General features: G+C 38.9%; 1 protein-coding gene across 4 annotated transcripts in view; it reads right to left on the reverse strand.

The window, feature by feature from the left end:
- Positions 1-17809, reverse strand: part of agap3 (ArfGAP with GTPase domain, ankyrin repeat and PH domain 3) — a 148167-nt gene that overhangs the window by 24531 nt on the left and 105827 nt on the right. For all 4 annotated transcript variants that reach the window (XM_056737802.1, XM_056737803.1, XM_056737801.1 and 1 more), the window contains 2 exons: positions 16826-16997; positions 6984-7136 (listed from right to left, as the gene is read on the reverse strand). In XM_056737802.1, coding sequence (XP_056593780.1) covers positions 6984-7136; positions 16826-16997 — 325 coding nt within the window. The remainder of the gene's footprint in view (positions 1-6983; positions 7137-16825; positions 16998-17809) is intronic.

The raw sequence follows: 17809 nt of genomic DNA on the forward strand, positions 1-17809 counted from the left end.
AGGTACAGGTCTTTCCAAGTGATCCTAGATTACAATATTTACCGTGAGCACCGTTCACGCGCTAGAAAGCAGATATAGTGATATAAGCTCGGGCGAAGCGCGGCAGGATGGCAGTTGAAGCTTCATCAACAACTCTGTGTTAGCCATTGATATTCATGACTGTAGAGGTCTGCTCACCCTCCCTCGCTCCGGAGCTCACAGCTGCCACACACGTTGCGGCAGAGACGCCAACGTCTGTTTCAATTTCTACACTCCTCTTTCCAACAGCCCCCCTGGGACCAATCATTAGCTACAGCAGACAGCTGGGGGTAGAGGGCTGCTTGAGAATACTGTTCATACACACATGCACCAGATATCTCACATGCAAACACGCGCACACATCGTGGAGATGAGCGCCCGTCAGTGCGTGCGAGAGGTAGCGTTGCGTGTTTGTGGGTCGAGGTTAACGGCGTAGATCTGTCGCCAGGACCTCTGAAGACCTGCGATGAATCATGTGAGGAGTTAACGCTAGTCATGCTAAACCTTACAATTACACTTTACGATCCAAAAAAATGACAAATACGAAACTAGTATACCATGGTATGTATATTCCCATATTCATATTATGACAGCGTTTAGTACTCTAGGGCAGTGGTTCTTAAACTGGGGGGCCCCCCAAGATGGATCCAGAGGGGAAATATTGAATTTATCATAGATTCTGTGCAGTTATAATAAGACCACAACCCATAATAATTCATGTTTTGCACATTGGATAATTGAATATGTGTTTGGTTGAATTAAAATTCTATTAAAGATTACACGTCTTTTTGTGCAGGGCCCACAAGTGATGCACCCTATACAAAGGGGCCTTTACAATGAATAAGTTTGAGAACCAATGCTATAGGGGACGGTAAAAAAGTTGGGCTTTATAATAGGTATTTGCAAAAAAGGGTGTTATTACTGTACCCCGTCTAATCGAATACATGTATATAGCATGGTACTTCTATTGTACGTGTAGCCGAAGGACCGTGGACTGTAGGATTTTTATCCATTTTTATCCAGTAGGAATATATAACTGTAGGGTAGTTGTAATTTAATTTAATAATATATTTATAAATTTATTTATTATACAATTAATATACAAACAATATGAATACAAATTAATATTATAGATTTTATATAAAATAAATCATTACATTATAACCAAAAGCAATTATAACAAAAACTTCAGGCCAGGTGCGTACGTCCGATCAAACCATCTACAGTATAAGACCATAAGGAGCGATATTAAAAGGTTAAGTGCAATCCGCCAATTAATTAACATGGTAAAAAATAAAATAAAAACAATGTCAAAATTATTTCTGTTGAAGACAGCAAATTAGTGAAAATTAATGTATCAATCGTTGAATATTTAATGGTAAATTGAGAGTGTTGCACTAGAACAATTTATAGTAGTGTGTTTAAAAATAACAGAAATGCTTGTGTTAAAAAGATATGATACATAACTGTTTAAATAGTACATCAATTATTTAAAAAAAAAAAAAAATAGTAGTAATTATTGATTTGTATAGAAGTGGCTTTCAATAATTAAATGTAAATGTAAACACATTTTTAGGCAGCAGACTTGTGTAAACAAACAACATTTGACAACCAAGTAATTCAACTGCCGAACATGTATTTATCGCCAACACACGTGTAAATACTGCGAGGAAGACCTGAAGGAGACTTTATATGTACCATTAACACTGTAGTGAAGTAGCGCTAATGTGAGAAAATCTCAGTAAAAGTACTGAAACTCACTACGGAGTCTGAGGTGAGGCAAGTTACATGAAAATATGCGAGTGAAGCCATTAAGTGTTTAATCCGAGCTCTTCAGCTAGCAGCAGGAAATAAGGTGTTCTGCTAACCTACGATTAGCGAGCGTAACGTGTGCCAGAAGATTGGAGGGTGTGCAGAAAGAACATGAACTCATTTCTTAATAGCCCTCCATTTTTTTCCTTTGGCAGTGCGTGAGGAGAAACTTGTACGTTTCGCGGCAGCTAATTCGAGAGCTGCCGGGGTGCGGACGGCAATTTTTGACGGAGAAGACGACCCCCCCTCCACTCCAACCCCTTGACACGGCAGACCCCGTCCGTAATCAATGCCAATGGCTGCAATTAATGATGAAAAAACGTGCAGAACACAATCACCACTTCCTTATTATTGTCAATTAGAGAGCGCTAATCAAGGCATGGGCAGGCACACGCCGCCGCTCTCTCCAAACGAAATGTCAAACTTCATTACAGCCGAGAGCGGAGAATCAAACTCCCTGTTCCCGCTGCCTCCTCCAACTCCACAGGGGAGAAATCTTCTCCGCCCTTGAATGACGACAGACTTTAGATTACGCCAGACGCTAAGCTACAGACTAGCTAAACATATCTCTGACGTTAACGTAATGCTGTGCTACTGAATATCTCAAATAAAATAGAATTAATAATATATATAGCAAATAAAGTATAATATAGAACAAGGTTGTATTTGTTAACAATTTGCTAATGCATAGCTTACATGAACTCAATACCTCAATGTTCATTTTTAGCATTTACTAATGCACGATTAAAATCAAACGTTGTAAATGTTAACATTTGTGCGCCAAAAACTAACAAAGAATTGTATTGACATTCAATATATCCTAAAAAAACGTACTCAACTGTTAGTTCATGATAGCTAATGCATTTACTCATGTTACCAAATACAATCTTATTGTAAAGGGTTAACTATCAAATGAAGGTTACGCTACAATGTTTGACATGAGCAAACAACTACTATTCTATACCAGACTTGCATTTACATGCTATTATCATATGACAGTTTTTAACATCTACGTGAAAAGGCAACGGAAAGAGACTTGATTTAATCACAAGCAAAGCTATTAGTATTCAGAGGCCGTAGCGATCTCAACATCATCTCATCCAGCACAGTCTTATAAATGAGAGCACTGCTTTAACAATATGGAAATAGTAACTTGGTTGAGATGTGTCTGATTGTTTGAGGATATTATGAGTCTATGGTTTCTCATCTGAACTGCTTGACCTTCAACCCCCCTGAAGGATGTCAGCAGGACTGAAACTGATTGGCTACAGACTATTTAGTGCAAAAACATGTAGGAGTTTAATTTGAGTTGAACATATTTAAGTTTAAAATAAAATAAAAGGTTGGTTTATATTTCAATCTGACAGCAAACTATATATGATTTGTTATTAATACGGTGCTTGGATATGGAGCTATGCACATAAATGCATGCATATAAAAATACTTAAACAAATACATCGGTAGATAAATAAATGCATGCAATTAATACATAAATAAATATTACAATTATTAATGATTATTATTAAATATATATAATGTGTAAATAAATACTATTGACAAACATATCAACTGTACCATTTATTCCTGTTGTTCTACATTTATTTGTGTATTTCTACATTTCAACTTGGATGGCTGATGTTTTAAAAGAGTAGAGATTTAAAGATGCAACTTTTCAGAAATGATTTCAGCATGCTGGCAATCCACCATTTACAGTTACTGTTAGCATGCTAAGCACAGCATGCTGTCACCACGCTAAAAACGCCTCTGAGAAGATGTATCCACCATAAAGTACTGCCAATAAAAAAATAAGAGTTGAAAAAATGTAGAAAATATTAAAATGTAAAAATTAATTAAAATGTAAAAATAAATTAGATTTAAATAAAAAATGTTAATAAATTTGAAATTAATCAATAAAAATAAAACCGTGATGTAAACTCATAAGTCGACTTCATATCCATCATCTCTACTTGAAAGAATGTGACCAACACAACAGGTCAAACCAGAGGAAAAAAGCTTTAAAAATAAGATCCTTTAAAATCTAAAACATAAGGAGTTGAGTTGGTAGACTAAAGAGCTTTGCTATTAAACCGTTCTCTGCATTATTACCTATAAAGCTATAATACTCTGTAAACACAAGAACAGAGCGGAGATGGAAGAAGATTGTAGAAGGTCAAAGAGAAAATGCGTCTGGCAAATCCTGATCCAGCTAAAAGTGTGTGAGTGTGTGTATGACAATAACTATCTTACATCAGGGACTAATGAAGTGCTTTGTCTCTCTCTCAAACACACACTTACACACACTCACACACACACACACACACACACACACACACACACACACACACACACACAGAGCTCATTCTGTGGCTACGGCCGCTTTGAGTAATTCTCCTTTAGGATGTGGAGCTGATGGATGCAGACGGGGGGGCGATGGCGGAGTGGGGCTGAAATTGATTGTTCGACAAGCGGAGACGAGCAAAGAAGGGCGAGTGTGGCACGGTATCGCGTTCTGTCTGCGACACCACAGGGCCACACGGCGGGGCCTCCATTTGGCTCGTAAAGAGCGCTCTTTAAACTAGCGGGGCCCCTGGGACCCTTACAGAAGAAGGGGGGAGGAGAGAAAGAGAGAGAGAGGACGAGAGACAGAAACGCAGATAGGGTGAAACGCGAGGGCGGGGGGGTTGAAAGCGAGCAGCCGCTAATGAGAACGACAAGTGCGCGAACATGCATGGAAATGACTGTTATTCTGTTGATGTGCATTTAAGTGCTTTTTTACTGCCAGCCGACAAAAAGAGGGAAATAACCAATGATGAATGTTGTCCCCGTAAAGCATTCATTTTCCGACGCGGGAGGGGAAAAAGAAGTGGTGATGATGGGAAAAAAATGGACAGCGTTGTTACGCCCGGCAAATATATCTTTTGACTTCACTCAAGTGTACTGACAGGACGAGAGACAGAGAGAGAGAGAGAGAGAGAGAGAGAGAGAGAGAGAGAGAATGGGTAAGGAAAAGAGAGATATTATTTGGTGGGCAATGTTTCCGTGGGTGGCCGTACCAGAGCTGCCATCAAAGCCGCAATTACTGAATTATCTTGATTAGCGATTAGCTCTTAAACAGCACATCCACTGATATGAACAACCAAACACGCTACTGACAAGCCCTTACAGACGATAACCATGGTAACCAGATTTTCTGCCCTTATGCCAGGGCAACTATAATGCAGTAAAATCATTATGAATTCACATCTACTTGAAACAACGTCAGTTTTCCTAAATACTTTAAAAACCACGGTGGTAGTAACTCTTAACAGAAATGAAAATAATGCTCGGAAACACTTGAAGTAGTTAAGTTGTAATCAAAGCTGCAATTACTAGATAGTAATAAGTAAAATCAGCTAACACGCTGCAACTCGGCTATAGAAACAGCTTTTCTGCTCTTACAAAAATGTCATGGTAAACTTTTTCCACCTTTACAGCAAAATTGTTACTGTGACCCCTCATGAAAAACACTCCTATACTCCACTATAGCTCATTGCAGTATGCTAGATAATATAGTGTTTTTGAACTTGATTTTAGTAAATATAAAAATATACCACAGCATTTACTACAGTTCATCAATTTATCAATTTGTAAACACTATAGAAAACTTAAAAACTTATAAAAACTTGGACTTAAAACTTATTTTATATGATAAACTGTAGTAAAATCCCAGATACTAATTTTTTTTACAACCTTACTATAGTAAATATTAAAGATGGGGTAACATGGTATTTCTTGCATTCTGACTTCTTTACAGGGTTGAACGTGCGGCTTCTCATGCTTCACATGGTTGGCTTGTTAAAAAACGAGTGGGACCCCAGCATTCCAACTTGTTATGATCCTGTTCCTTTTATTAGACAATTCCCCCGGAAAAGCCCGGATATGACAATGAGGAAGAACCAGCCTGCCCACATGCTAACCAACGAGCGATAAGAAAACACGCTTATCAAGATTGTCTGCGCTGTGGGCCTGCGGCTTCAGCTGCTTACTCTTGCGATAGTGAGGGAAGTTGAGGTGTGTTTGTTTGTTCAGGGCATTTCAGTGAAGGATGTTATATGAACACTGGATATAACGCTGGATGTGGAGATGGTTTGAAACACATAGATGGTGCGGTCCCAGCGCTAAAAGATGCCGGACATGAACTGCAGGCGGTAAGTCAAACTAAGTCATATGTGTTTTGTTGGCAACCGCCATGTACGTCCATAACCTAAACAACAGGAAGGGATTAATGTGATGATGTGTTTAAATATTTTAAATACTCTTAAAAGATACAACGTTGGCAATACTACTATAGAGACACTCAAGATTAATATGAAACTGAGTATGTAACCCCATCTCTAAAGTGCATTGCAGCATATAATACAGTTGATTAATTTACTATAGTTCATACTACAGAAAATAACAGTTTATTCCCTATAATATACTACAGTGCAGTACTACGGCTTACTTTAGATTTAGACATTTAGCAGACGCTTTTATCCAAAGCGACTAACAAAGAGTTTAGAGCAATAAGCGATAGTTCATACTTTAGTATACTACAGTATTGTTTCATGTGAGCATTCCAAATCATAATACTTTCAGAACCTTTGTCAGAACCTGTAGTAACAGCTAATACTAAGTACAGTGTCAATACACAGCTTCACTTTTGTTGCTATTGCTTTTTTATAGTGACATCTATACTTGCAATGTTAAATGTTTTTTAGTACATCACCAATGTCTATTTGCATAAAAAGTGGAGAATTAAAGAGGATGGAAATTGGTCACCCAAGATCTCCCAAAATTGATTTATTTTCATGATTTATTCTTAGTCTTTTTCCCTTCTTCTGCAGAACAAGAAGATACTCTGAGGAATGTTAACCAAACAAAACTGCACCCCATTGCATGGATAACCTACATGAAAACTTCTCAAACTATCTTCTTTTGTGTTCCAGATAAGAAGGAGTCATATACAGATTTTGAATGATGACAGAATTTGTATCCCTTTAAAGTGACCGATTTAGTGAACTATCATCAGCTTGCACTGCAATCTAAAACCAGACATATGCATAAAACTGAGTTACTGTACACTCATATTTACACAGCATTTAAAAGTGTTGTAAGAGAGATGCTCCTCTGACCTGTGGAGGTATTGATAACTGCTTCATTCCACTGTTCAGCGCTGGACACGGAGAAAGATCTCTGGTGCATCCCCTCTTTACTGTTCCCCAGAGCCAACGCCGCCGCCGAGCCGCCCGACTGCAGAGAACTGCTGCTGTTTGAGTGAGGTGTGCCTGAAACACACAGACAGAGATATAACTAAAGATACAGGTCTGACAACCTGATGGAGCCCTAGCTTTGAGGTTAGCATACATTGTGATTTCTTTTCTCAAGATTTGATGCACCTACTCATGTGCTCTTCAGTCCTTAAAGCCATCAACATGCCTTGATATTTGCTCGTTTACATCTCGAATTAGGTCAATTCACAGTTATTTGTGTAATGCTTTTTACAACGCGTATTGCTTTAAATTGTAAACGGTAACCATGGTAACCACAAATTGCCTACCATAGTTTAACCACGCTCATTGTAGTAAAACATCCATCAGAGAAAAACATGGTTACAAGATAACACTTTTAATAAAGTAAAACTATTGTTCATTTTCGTAACCCTGTTGAAAAAACTAGCACACGCTGGGTTAGGTGTGTAGTGATGCTGGTTTGACCAGCTTTAACCAGCAGAATATAATAAAATGATATAAATCATTCAGTTAGCTTATGTTATGTGTTCATAATAAGCAAGGAATGATTCACATTACATCTCCTGTAACTATTTTCGGCGGTAAATGGGGATTCCACTAAATCAACACGGTAATGGACGTTTTTCTCACATATTATACAAAAATCAGACCTGATCGTAACATACAAATCATAAAGGACAGTATTATTATACTGAAAAAGAAAGTAACACCTGAACCCTGAATAGCAAACGGTAGCAGGGGGAGAACCATAAAGCACCAATCAGCGTCAGCTAGCAATGAAGTCATGTTTTGGGTGTGGTACAGATTTTGCGTTCAGTTCCTATCATCGCATCATCTCATCGCGCTCCATGAACAGTCTCTCTCTCTCCATCTCCCTCTCCGCTTCTGCCACTAATTAGCCCTTAATTAACAAGATACACTCGGAACAGTAATTAGCTCTCCCCCTCTCTCCGCCCGACATATCCATCTCTCCCCGCAGTGTCGGCTGTGCTGACGGCCCACCCCGGCTTCAATCAGCAGATGCCCCACGCCGCTCGCTAATTCACCGGCCCGGCTGTGTCGCATGGGGTCTTCCCTCCTGTTCCTGAAAAACAGCCTCTCTGTTTGAAACACGTGAAGACTAATATTAAATCTGGGCATTAAGGATCAAGGTCAGATTTAGTCTAGTTCGAGTGAACTCTCAATCTGGGTCGCAGGTCGGCTTTGCTGGAGGCTACAGGGAGAGAAAGTGTTTAATGCAAATAATAAAATGAAAGGAAACACATAATTGTGCGTAGTTAGGAAATTAAAGATAACAAAGCTCTCATTTGTGTGTTGAAATAAAGAGCAAATTATTTTCTTGAGTGGTTTGTTTTAAAAGACTGTACATTGTAAAGAACATTCAATAGTATTTCTTTTTCAAATTGGTTTTCTATTGCTTTTAAACTCTTCGTAAGCAGCTTATTACACAATGTAATTAGACTTTACAACTTGCGTTCTTCAGTTGTCCCTGAGGCTTTAAAGAGACACAAAGAAATAATGAAGAAACATTCAAAGAGAAACCGAAAGAAATATTTCAATCATACACCTTTTTATTCATATTAAATTTGGCATTAGACTTAACCTAAGCTCTTCTCAAACTGCGTTCTAATCAATCTTAAAGTTTTGCACGTGCTAGTCCACACAAACATCTCTAACTGTTTAGCATAAACCCAGCGCGCCAACTCCTCCGAAACTTAAAAACCGCACAGAAAACATTTAGATTTTATTTACTAGGCTCTAATGCATTTCACAGTGGGACTAAACTTTTCTCTGTTGTTTTTCCCTTTATGCAATTTCGCCTTTTTTCCCCGACACGACTCCTCTCTTCCCTCCCTCCGCAGCGCTGATTTGAAGCATGCTAATTTAGCAAGTACGCCACAGCGTGAGGCTGAAGCTGCAGCGCTCTCTCCCTGCGAGAGACGCCCTTCCCCTATGGGGAGCGCAAGATTAATATTCTCGCACCCAACAAGATAATTACTGATACTAATTAGACATGATTATGTGAATTTGATACACTTATTACTCTCGCTAATGGTTAGGACGCATTAGGCTAACAAGAGTCTGTTCTCGCGGTTTACTTTAGCGTCTGGCAGGGAAAAAAACGCCTTGACACAATCAGAAGTAATTCGGGAGTAATTGAAAGAATAAAGGGCATTCTTATATTTGTCTGTTCTGAGATATCTAATCACAACAGTATTGTTGAAGAGACCGTTTTATTAAATCCGTCATAATATTGCTCATGACTAGAATTGAAAACGGCAGGAGTTTGACTTGGATCGATGCTGTACAGTTTTAAAACAGCCATTTTAATAAATCTATAGAAGTTTTGATGATTTTTCTTTAACGTCCATTGAATTCTGCAGTAATGTACTTACATTTCATATACCTTTTGTTTTAGTCTATTTAATTTATTCAATATTGTTATTAATATTTGATAATGAGTACATTTTGATAAATTAGTTTTTTTTATGCTGCTATTTGGATGTTATTAAGATTTTTCTTGTTGTTTATTTGGAATTTTGTATCTTTTTCTTTAGCAATAAAAATTAACATTTCATATACCTGCCATTGACTCTCTATCGCCATCTCTGTCTGAAACATGAAAGAAACTATATTTCATATTTGATTTCAAATACAAGTGCTATCTATTAGATTTTATAGAGCCAACGTCACGACACGACCCAAGAATAAAATCTGAAGTCAATGGGCTCTATGTATGCGTGACTTTCCTGATCAGAACCTTTTATATACTTCTGCTGTGTGCCACAATGTAAAACATGTGCCAAATTGAACAATTTTCTAATTTCTCCATGATTCTCTGCTTTAAGTCTTCCCGACCGGAAACTGCCGCAGGTTCTGACAGTGAAACACAGAAGTCACGCACACATAGAGCCCATTCTCTCACAATTTGGTCTGAATATCCTCACATGTTTATCAAAAAATCAACTGCATTCAACATGTCTTAAGAAAATGTCCAAAACACCTCCTGAAGCACACATTGTCACCTTTTGTTATTTATGATTAGCATCCTCTACCTAAGCCGGTCTGAAAAGCAGAAAAAAAGAATCCCCAAACCATGCCTCATCGCCATCACGATTTCAACAATCATCACTAATTGTCAAATTTGATGCTAATGATTGATGAATTAAACATGTCTCCATCAATTAGCGCCCGGAGAACAATTCTGCATAAAACAGAGGATAATGCAATTACAATGTGAAGAAAATCAGACGAGAGCGCAGGGCAGCGACCGCACGCCAGATCTCCCGCCACTTCACACAGGCGTCGAAAGTGACACAGAGTACGAGACGGAAGACCTAGACAGACGCAAAGTGACCGAGAGCATGTCTGGGGAAGCTGGATAAGAAAACAAATATCTAGTCCAGAACATCACAATAAACATCACAAATGAAATAAATCCTTAATATTTCAATGACTTTGAGACACCAATGAGATTAAAGGGGACTAATACTTGAGTCCCATGTGCGATATTTCTCCTGAGAAAGAGTGTCAGAGATGTCACAAAAGTGTCTGTCATCAGAGTTTGAGTAGAGATGTCAACAATTGGCCGATATTCAAAAGTCAATATTATTGAAGATCTCAATATCAACTCAAACATTTCTCATCAAAGTTGATACCTTAGCAACACCTTAGTAACCACACAGCAATGCCATGGCCACTCCACACATCACCCAAGTATGGGTCTGGACCCTCATTTTCTTCTGGAGAATGAGTTCTGACTCACACAGAGCAACTGGAATTATATATATTCTAACTGGATATATATAACCCCAAAATCTTCTAGCTTTCCATGCTTGCTATTAGGATAAGTGTGAGGTCCTGGCGAAGGCAGGCCTGAGGTTGTGGTGTTAAGTAGCGGCGATGGATTAGCAGGGGGTGGCGGAGATTTCTTCTCATCTCTCGCCGAGCGCTGTCAGATGGCTGATGAGCCATGGAGTGAGTCCTGACCCTCTGAGCCGTGCGGCCATTATATACAAGTGTGGAGATAATGAAGCATCAATGCTAATGTTGAAGAGAGGGCGGGCGGGGGGGTTGGCTGATCATCTGGTGCTTAGGTCAAGGCGAAACGCCCTTACAAACTGACATCTGCCTGCTGGAAACCATCTTTGCTCTTTTTGGAAAAGACACAGATATGATTGTTTCTGCTTGTGAAAACTAAATGGATTTGGATATGAGGCGGATAAAGGGCTGATTGAAATATTGCGATGGTTAATAAACAAACGCACAATACAAATCTTCGCTTCTAGAATTTGTGACTCAAATCCATTCTTGGGTGAGCTACGCAAAGTCTGTTAAGTGACAAGTGGCGTGTCGCATAATAAGAGACCGAAACTGTTTTACAATGCTGATATGAGACAAAACATTATGTTGAAATGTTAAAGCAGCACATCTCAAATGATTGTGCCATTATTGAAAGAGGCTATCGTGAGACTAACACATGTGGTGGGAGATTCAATCCTAAAAGTACATTTCTTCATCCAGACACATTATCAATGCAGATTTAGAAAGATCTCAAATACTTTTCGTGTAGACAGATAGATAGAAAAGAATAGATGAGGGGAAGAAACGAGAAAAAGACAGAAAGTCAATCAAACAGCTATTGATAGAAATAGAGAGACAAATAGACATATAGATAGAAAGAAAAAGAGAGACAGACTGACGGAAAAAGGGAAAGATAGACAGTGACCAACAAACAGATAGAAAAAGGAGAGATAGATAAAAAGACAGACAAATATAAAGTCAGATGGATAGAAAATGAGAAAGAAAAAGACAGATTAAGATAGATAGATACATAAACAGATAAATAGAACAAGAAAGAAAGAAAGAAAGAAAGAAAGAACAACAGAAAGAAAGAAAGACAGAAAGAATGATGGAAAGAAAGAAAGAACGACGGAAAGAAAGAAAATCAGGAAATAAGGAAAAACGATGGAAAGAAAGAAAGAACGACAGAAAGAAAGAAAGAAAGACAGACAGACAGACAGACAGAAAGAAAGAAAGAAAGAAAGAAAGAAAGAAAAAGAAAGACAGAAAGAATGATGGAAAGAAAGAAAGAACGACGGAAAGAAAGAAAATCAGGAAATAAGGAAAAACGATGGAAAGAAAGAAAGAACGAGGGAAAGAAAGAAAGAAAGAAAGAAAGAAAGAATGACAGAAGAAAGAAAGAACGACAGAAAGAAAGAAAGAAAAATAATGACAGAAAAAGAAAGAATGACAGAAAAAAGAAAGAAAGACAGAAAAAAGAAAGAAAGACAGAAAAAAAAGAAAGAAAGAAAGAAAGAAAGAAAGAAAGAAAGCAAAAGAAAGAAAGACAGAAAGACAGAAAAAAAGAAAGAAAGAAAGAAAGCAAAAGAAAGAAAGAACGACAGAAAGAAAGCAGTACAGACAGACGTATAAATAGTGTATATATGTAGAGAAAGAGAGGGAGATGACATGTGTTAGTCTCAATATCCTCCTTCATCAGTGGTTATTACTTACCTGACATGACGGTTAAGAAGCTCTTCATAAAGCAGATGACATGTAGACTGTATGTGAATGAACACACGCAGCTCAGCGTGACGTTCTGTGTCACACCGCTCTACACACACAGCAGATGTCATTGATTACACCTGATGACAGACCCATTAACACTCTGATATTATAGATCTGTCACACGCTTCACAATGATCATATTTAAAGCGGTTCCGCTGAATACTTAGCAGAAAGATTAGACCGGGCCTCGTCCAGACAGACTCTTTTCCTCGCCGACACATGCGTTCATTCATCTGCACTCTTTTTACTCTCTCTCTCTCTCTCTCTCTCTTTTCTCATCCTCCCCAATCCCCCCCCCCAGAGTTCCTGATGGTCTTTAGATCAGGGGGAAGTGTATGAATTACAGACTACAGGAAAAGACAGGGCTCAGCTAGACCACCAGGAATGAAAAATTACCCCTTTGTTCCTTCGCATCAATTGCATGCCTAATGAAATCAAAATCAGATTGTATAATCAAGTGTGCGTCCTCCACTCGGCAGAGACCCACTGTGATTCCTAACCTTTTCCCTCTCCAGTGGAAATTAACACAATGTTTCAGAGTAGAAGAGGGATGTGGAAAAACTGACCGTGGAAAATCGAAGCTCGACAGTTACTATAGAAATTTGTGTGAGCAGAGGTCAGATGGCTTGTCTGAAAAACATACATTTCCACAGCTGTATAGACTGCACAAGACTCTAACAATAGAAGCTATAATTCAGCCATAAACACTTTTTTTTTTACCCTTGTGTCATTCAGAATTTGAATCGTTCTTCTGCAAAACACTAAAGATATTTTGAGATTTGGGGTAGAACTATCCCTTGAAAATCAACTTGAAAATGCCTTAAAGTTTCATTTAACTTCTATAATGAGAAGTATTTAAAAATGAGACTGTTGCTTAAACATCAAGTGTGTGAAATTTAGCGGCATTTGTCGTAACCAACGCCTCACTCCACCCATAATGAACTAGATGCCTCATTCAAGCGCTCCAGGCATGTAGACGCATCCGCCATCTTGGAGCAGTCCACTGACGTCACTCACAGTTTGCTAGAATGTCACAACACTGCGCAGCCATGGCTGTTCATTTAGATTCCCGAAAAATAAGATCCCCTTTCGTGTAGTCATGTGTTTACACAATAACAAATATGTTTCTTAATCATACAGTGAGCTTGGTCTTGAGTGTTAACGGATAGGCTTGTCGGGGTTGCCAGATCTGTGAAACAAAATCCTTCATCACGAGCCTAACGTCCCTAGTCCAAATAACAGAACTTAACATTCATAAATAAAATAATTAGTGGTGGGCCGTTAACGGCGTTAACGTGCTGCGTTAACGTGAGACTCTTATGTCGCGATTAAAAAATATCGCCGTTAATCTATTCTCAAAGTTGTGTTGGGAGCTGGGTCTATACTAAGCAATCTATGATGACTTTCACCTTGATATTTTAGCGCGGATGTATATCTAGCTGAATTGCACTGTACCGGGCGTGATTTCCGATTCTTTTAAGAAGCTTCCCAATGGAAACATCGACAAGACTAAGGTTGTTTGCACCTTGTGCAAAGCGGAATTGGTTTAAAAAAAACTTTCTCTCAACAGGTAGTGGTCTAGCTTTAGTTGAAACCAGTAAATTTGTATTGGCACCTAATGTATTATGGCTCCTGTATGACATATCGCTTGTTGCTCCCTCACTCTTTGTAAGTCGCTTTGGATAAAAGCGTCTGCTAAATGACTAAATGTAAATGTACTGTAGGAGCTCTTCCAGTCTCAAGTACCACCTAAACGCGAAGAATCCCTTAGCTAATGCGGAAGTAAACACAAGTACATCTTATTGAACATCATTTATTTTCATCACCAATTATCAGAGTAGAACAGCTTTCTCAAGCAGTTTGTGATGCATTTTGGAAACAGGAGATGAGGCCCTGGTCTAATGCGCCACCTGGCTTGAGACACCCGTTCTCAAAGACTTACTTTTAGTCATTATTTGGGTAGCACACATATTCTGAATGCCTTCGGCAGAATTCAAATGAGCCATTTTAATCTAGACTAATTCCAAAATTAATCTAGATTAATATAGTTTAAAACAAATTAATCTATGCCCACCAGTAAAAATAATCTTAAAATTGACAGCTATATCAAAATCCTTCCACTTATAACCTGTGTATAAAACAAACCAGAGCAACAGTAACAGAGTTACTCAATTCCACAAGAAAGCCGCAGACTTGGCAACACAGACCGGCTCGCACTGTTCCAATATGGTGGCTGACCTACGTATAGTGGCGCATAGAAACAGATGCTAAAGTGACATCTAGTGATTTATATCTATGACACCACCCTCCCATTCAAAGCACTACGGTTGCTGCCACAGAACTAAGATGTCCTGATGTTTTTGCTTATTTGATGAAGGAGCAGTTTGTCCCTTTATGGCTACTGTAGAAACAACACGGCGACATCCATGTGAGAGGACCCACGGTGTGTGTAGATAGAAATAACTCATTCTAAAGTAATAAAAACATACAGCTTCATTATATAAGGTCTTTATACACCTCTGAACACATACTTATGTAGATTATATTGCATTTCTGTCAATAGAAAAAATACACACGAGACCTTTAAATGAAGCAGATGTCCAGATGTTGTGACTATTAAGATCGAAATGCACCAAATTGTCTTTTTCAACCTTGCCTTCACTCGTCCCTTCACAGTCAACTAAAGGTGAATTACTTGTCATCCCAACACCACTTTAAGTATCACGGCAGCTTGTGTGGCTTTCCACATTCAGTCCGACAGCACTGACAACTTCCTCATGTCCCTGTGACTAATAAACGCTCTTCTCCATCCAACACAAGACTGGGCGCAGGCCAGAAAACACCAATTCCCAGAAGCCCTTGCTTGACCCGACTGTAATGTGGCGAAAGCAATTAGCCCAAGCTGAGTGATTTTCAGGTCCAGGTCTGTTATGTTTTGGCAGCACTCACACGCCAGCTTGAATGGCCCCTGGAGAAAGTTTATTAATTACACCTGAAGTCTAATTACCTCTCCTCTTGATCTCTAACGTCAGATGTGAATGTAGATCTGTACCTTCATGGTGGGTTAAATGAAAGTAATTTGCACTTTTAACCCAAATGTTGGGTTGTTTTAAACCATGGGTGCGTAAATATGGACATTTTTGGGGTTCTTTTAACCCAAGAACCCAACAGTTGTGGAAAGTCTCTTTTTGACCCCCACTTTGGTTAAAAATAACCCGGCAGTTTATAGAAACCCATCAACACTGTACTTTAAAGTCCCCGTGAACCAAAAGTTGCGATCGCTTTGCTGTCGTATTTTTCAGAGGAAAATAGTGGCCGTGGCTTTCGTCTTTCTGTGCGATCTGATTGGATGCATAAAAACAGCCGTTGTATTTTGAAATGGACAGTTAAAGGACATTAACACACGTCATTTAAGATGGATAGACATTACAGGACGGAAGTGCCTTTTTAGATTTGAACTATTTGAACTATTAGATTTTAACATTATGAGTGCACACAATTTTTTATGACATATTGCAGCGTTCTTTGAAAATAGTTGATCAATGAGGCTCATTCTCTTTTTAAAGATAGGCATTGTCATTTTATATTTCACTGAGACTTTAAATTAGCCCAAAAAATACTTTATACTTGACCACACAATGGGTAAAAACCACCCAAGGTTTGCTTTGTTGACCCAACACTGGGTTGAAAATAAGCCAGCATTTATCAGAGTGTATGTAGACATCAGCAATAGCCGAGTGACATAGTTTCTGATTTGTAAACAGCGATTCGGTCTTTGCCTACGGCTACGAGATGTTTTTAATGAGGAGGGGAATTTCAACACGAAGAGAATTTGGATTAGAAACGACTTCATTTGTTACTTGCCAAATAAAACATTACAAATTACAAAACGCATTACATGAACATTGCTGCAATGCATTATATTGAGAGGAATTCTCAATCCTGCTTTCATCCTTCTGTTGCACAGATGTAGGTCAACATATTCATCTCCGAACCTTACATTTTAAACAAAAGCTATTTTTTCCCTTTGGCACAATGTGAACGATATAACCTGAAAACTACAGCAGGGATTCAAATAGTTTGAGAATTTGACATTAGCTTCTAAGTGCACAGTATACAGTTGAATGATTTCATCAAGCAAAATTCTCACTCACTTGTTGCCCCAATGCCAAGCTGTAAGGTGCTTCCGTCTTTGGTCAGTCCGTTGGTTTTCGGGCTGGCTGTCGGGGCGACTGTCGCCACCGCTCTGGGAGGCCGTTTCCCGGGCACCTTCACCGTCGTCCGCAGCAAATCGATTTCCTTTCCGTGGATATTCTGCATGTAATCCTAAAAATAGACATTTCAAACTTGAAATAAATGGTTTCAAGACCAAGATTTGCATCATTTAGATGTATGCATTTGGCAGACACTTTCATCCAAAGCAACTTGCACCGCATCCAACCTACCAAATGTCTTTTAATCACACTGTATGCATGTTTCCAGAGATCAAACTCATGACTTTTAATCTGTCACCCAACCAAATGAACTACAAGAATGCTCTCATATGCTTTAATTGAATAATTCATTTGAAATAAGGTTTTGAGGTACATGAAAACCCAAACTATTCAGATGTTCTGCAGCTTTAAAAAACAAAAGGAATAAACTTGCCCTGCTCCAATCGAACAACCGGCGAGCCCACGGCATCTTTTTCACTTGTTTCCACAGATGAGCCTAATGAACATTAACGACTGCAAGCGCACTCGTTCCCATTTCATCCGGCCCATTCCATTTTCTTGGGAGTTTGCGGCGCACAAATGGCTTAAGCCAAGGTGCAAATCACCCGCTCAGCACAAAAAAAAGGCGAGCAGAGATTTCGGCCTGGCAAGACTCCCGCCAACTCCTCTTCACTTTTATTGCGCCCCATAAAGCACTAATTTCTTCAAAAGCCTCTGTACTAATTACCCAGTGAGCGCTCTCATTCCATTTTATTGCTGGAATTAACAGCCAGTTTGAGGCGCGGAAAGCTATTAAGATGTGTGATTAAGCCATATTCAATTAGTTTCTACAAACAATTTAATTGATGCTGCAGACGGAATTAACAGAAGGGGATTGTGGGATAGTTCGGCTGGCTGCGGCACAAAATGAAAGCGCCTTTCTCT

Source organism: Triplophysa dalaica, chromosome 23 (assembly GCF_015846415.1).
Source record: "Triplophysa dalaica isolate WHDGS20190420 chromosome 23, ASM1584641v1, whole genome shotgun sequence".
NCBI classification, from domain to species: domain Eukaryota; kingdom Metazoa; phylum Chordata; class Actinopteri; order Cypriniformes; family Nemacheilidae; genus Triplophysa; species Triplophysa dalaica.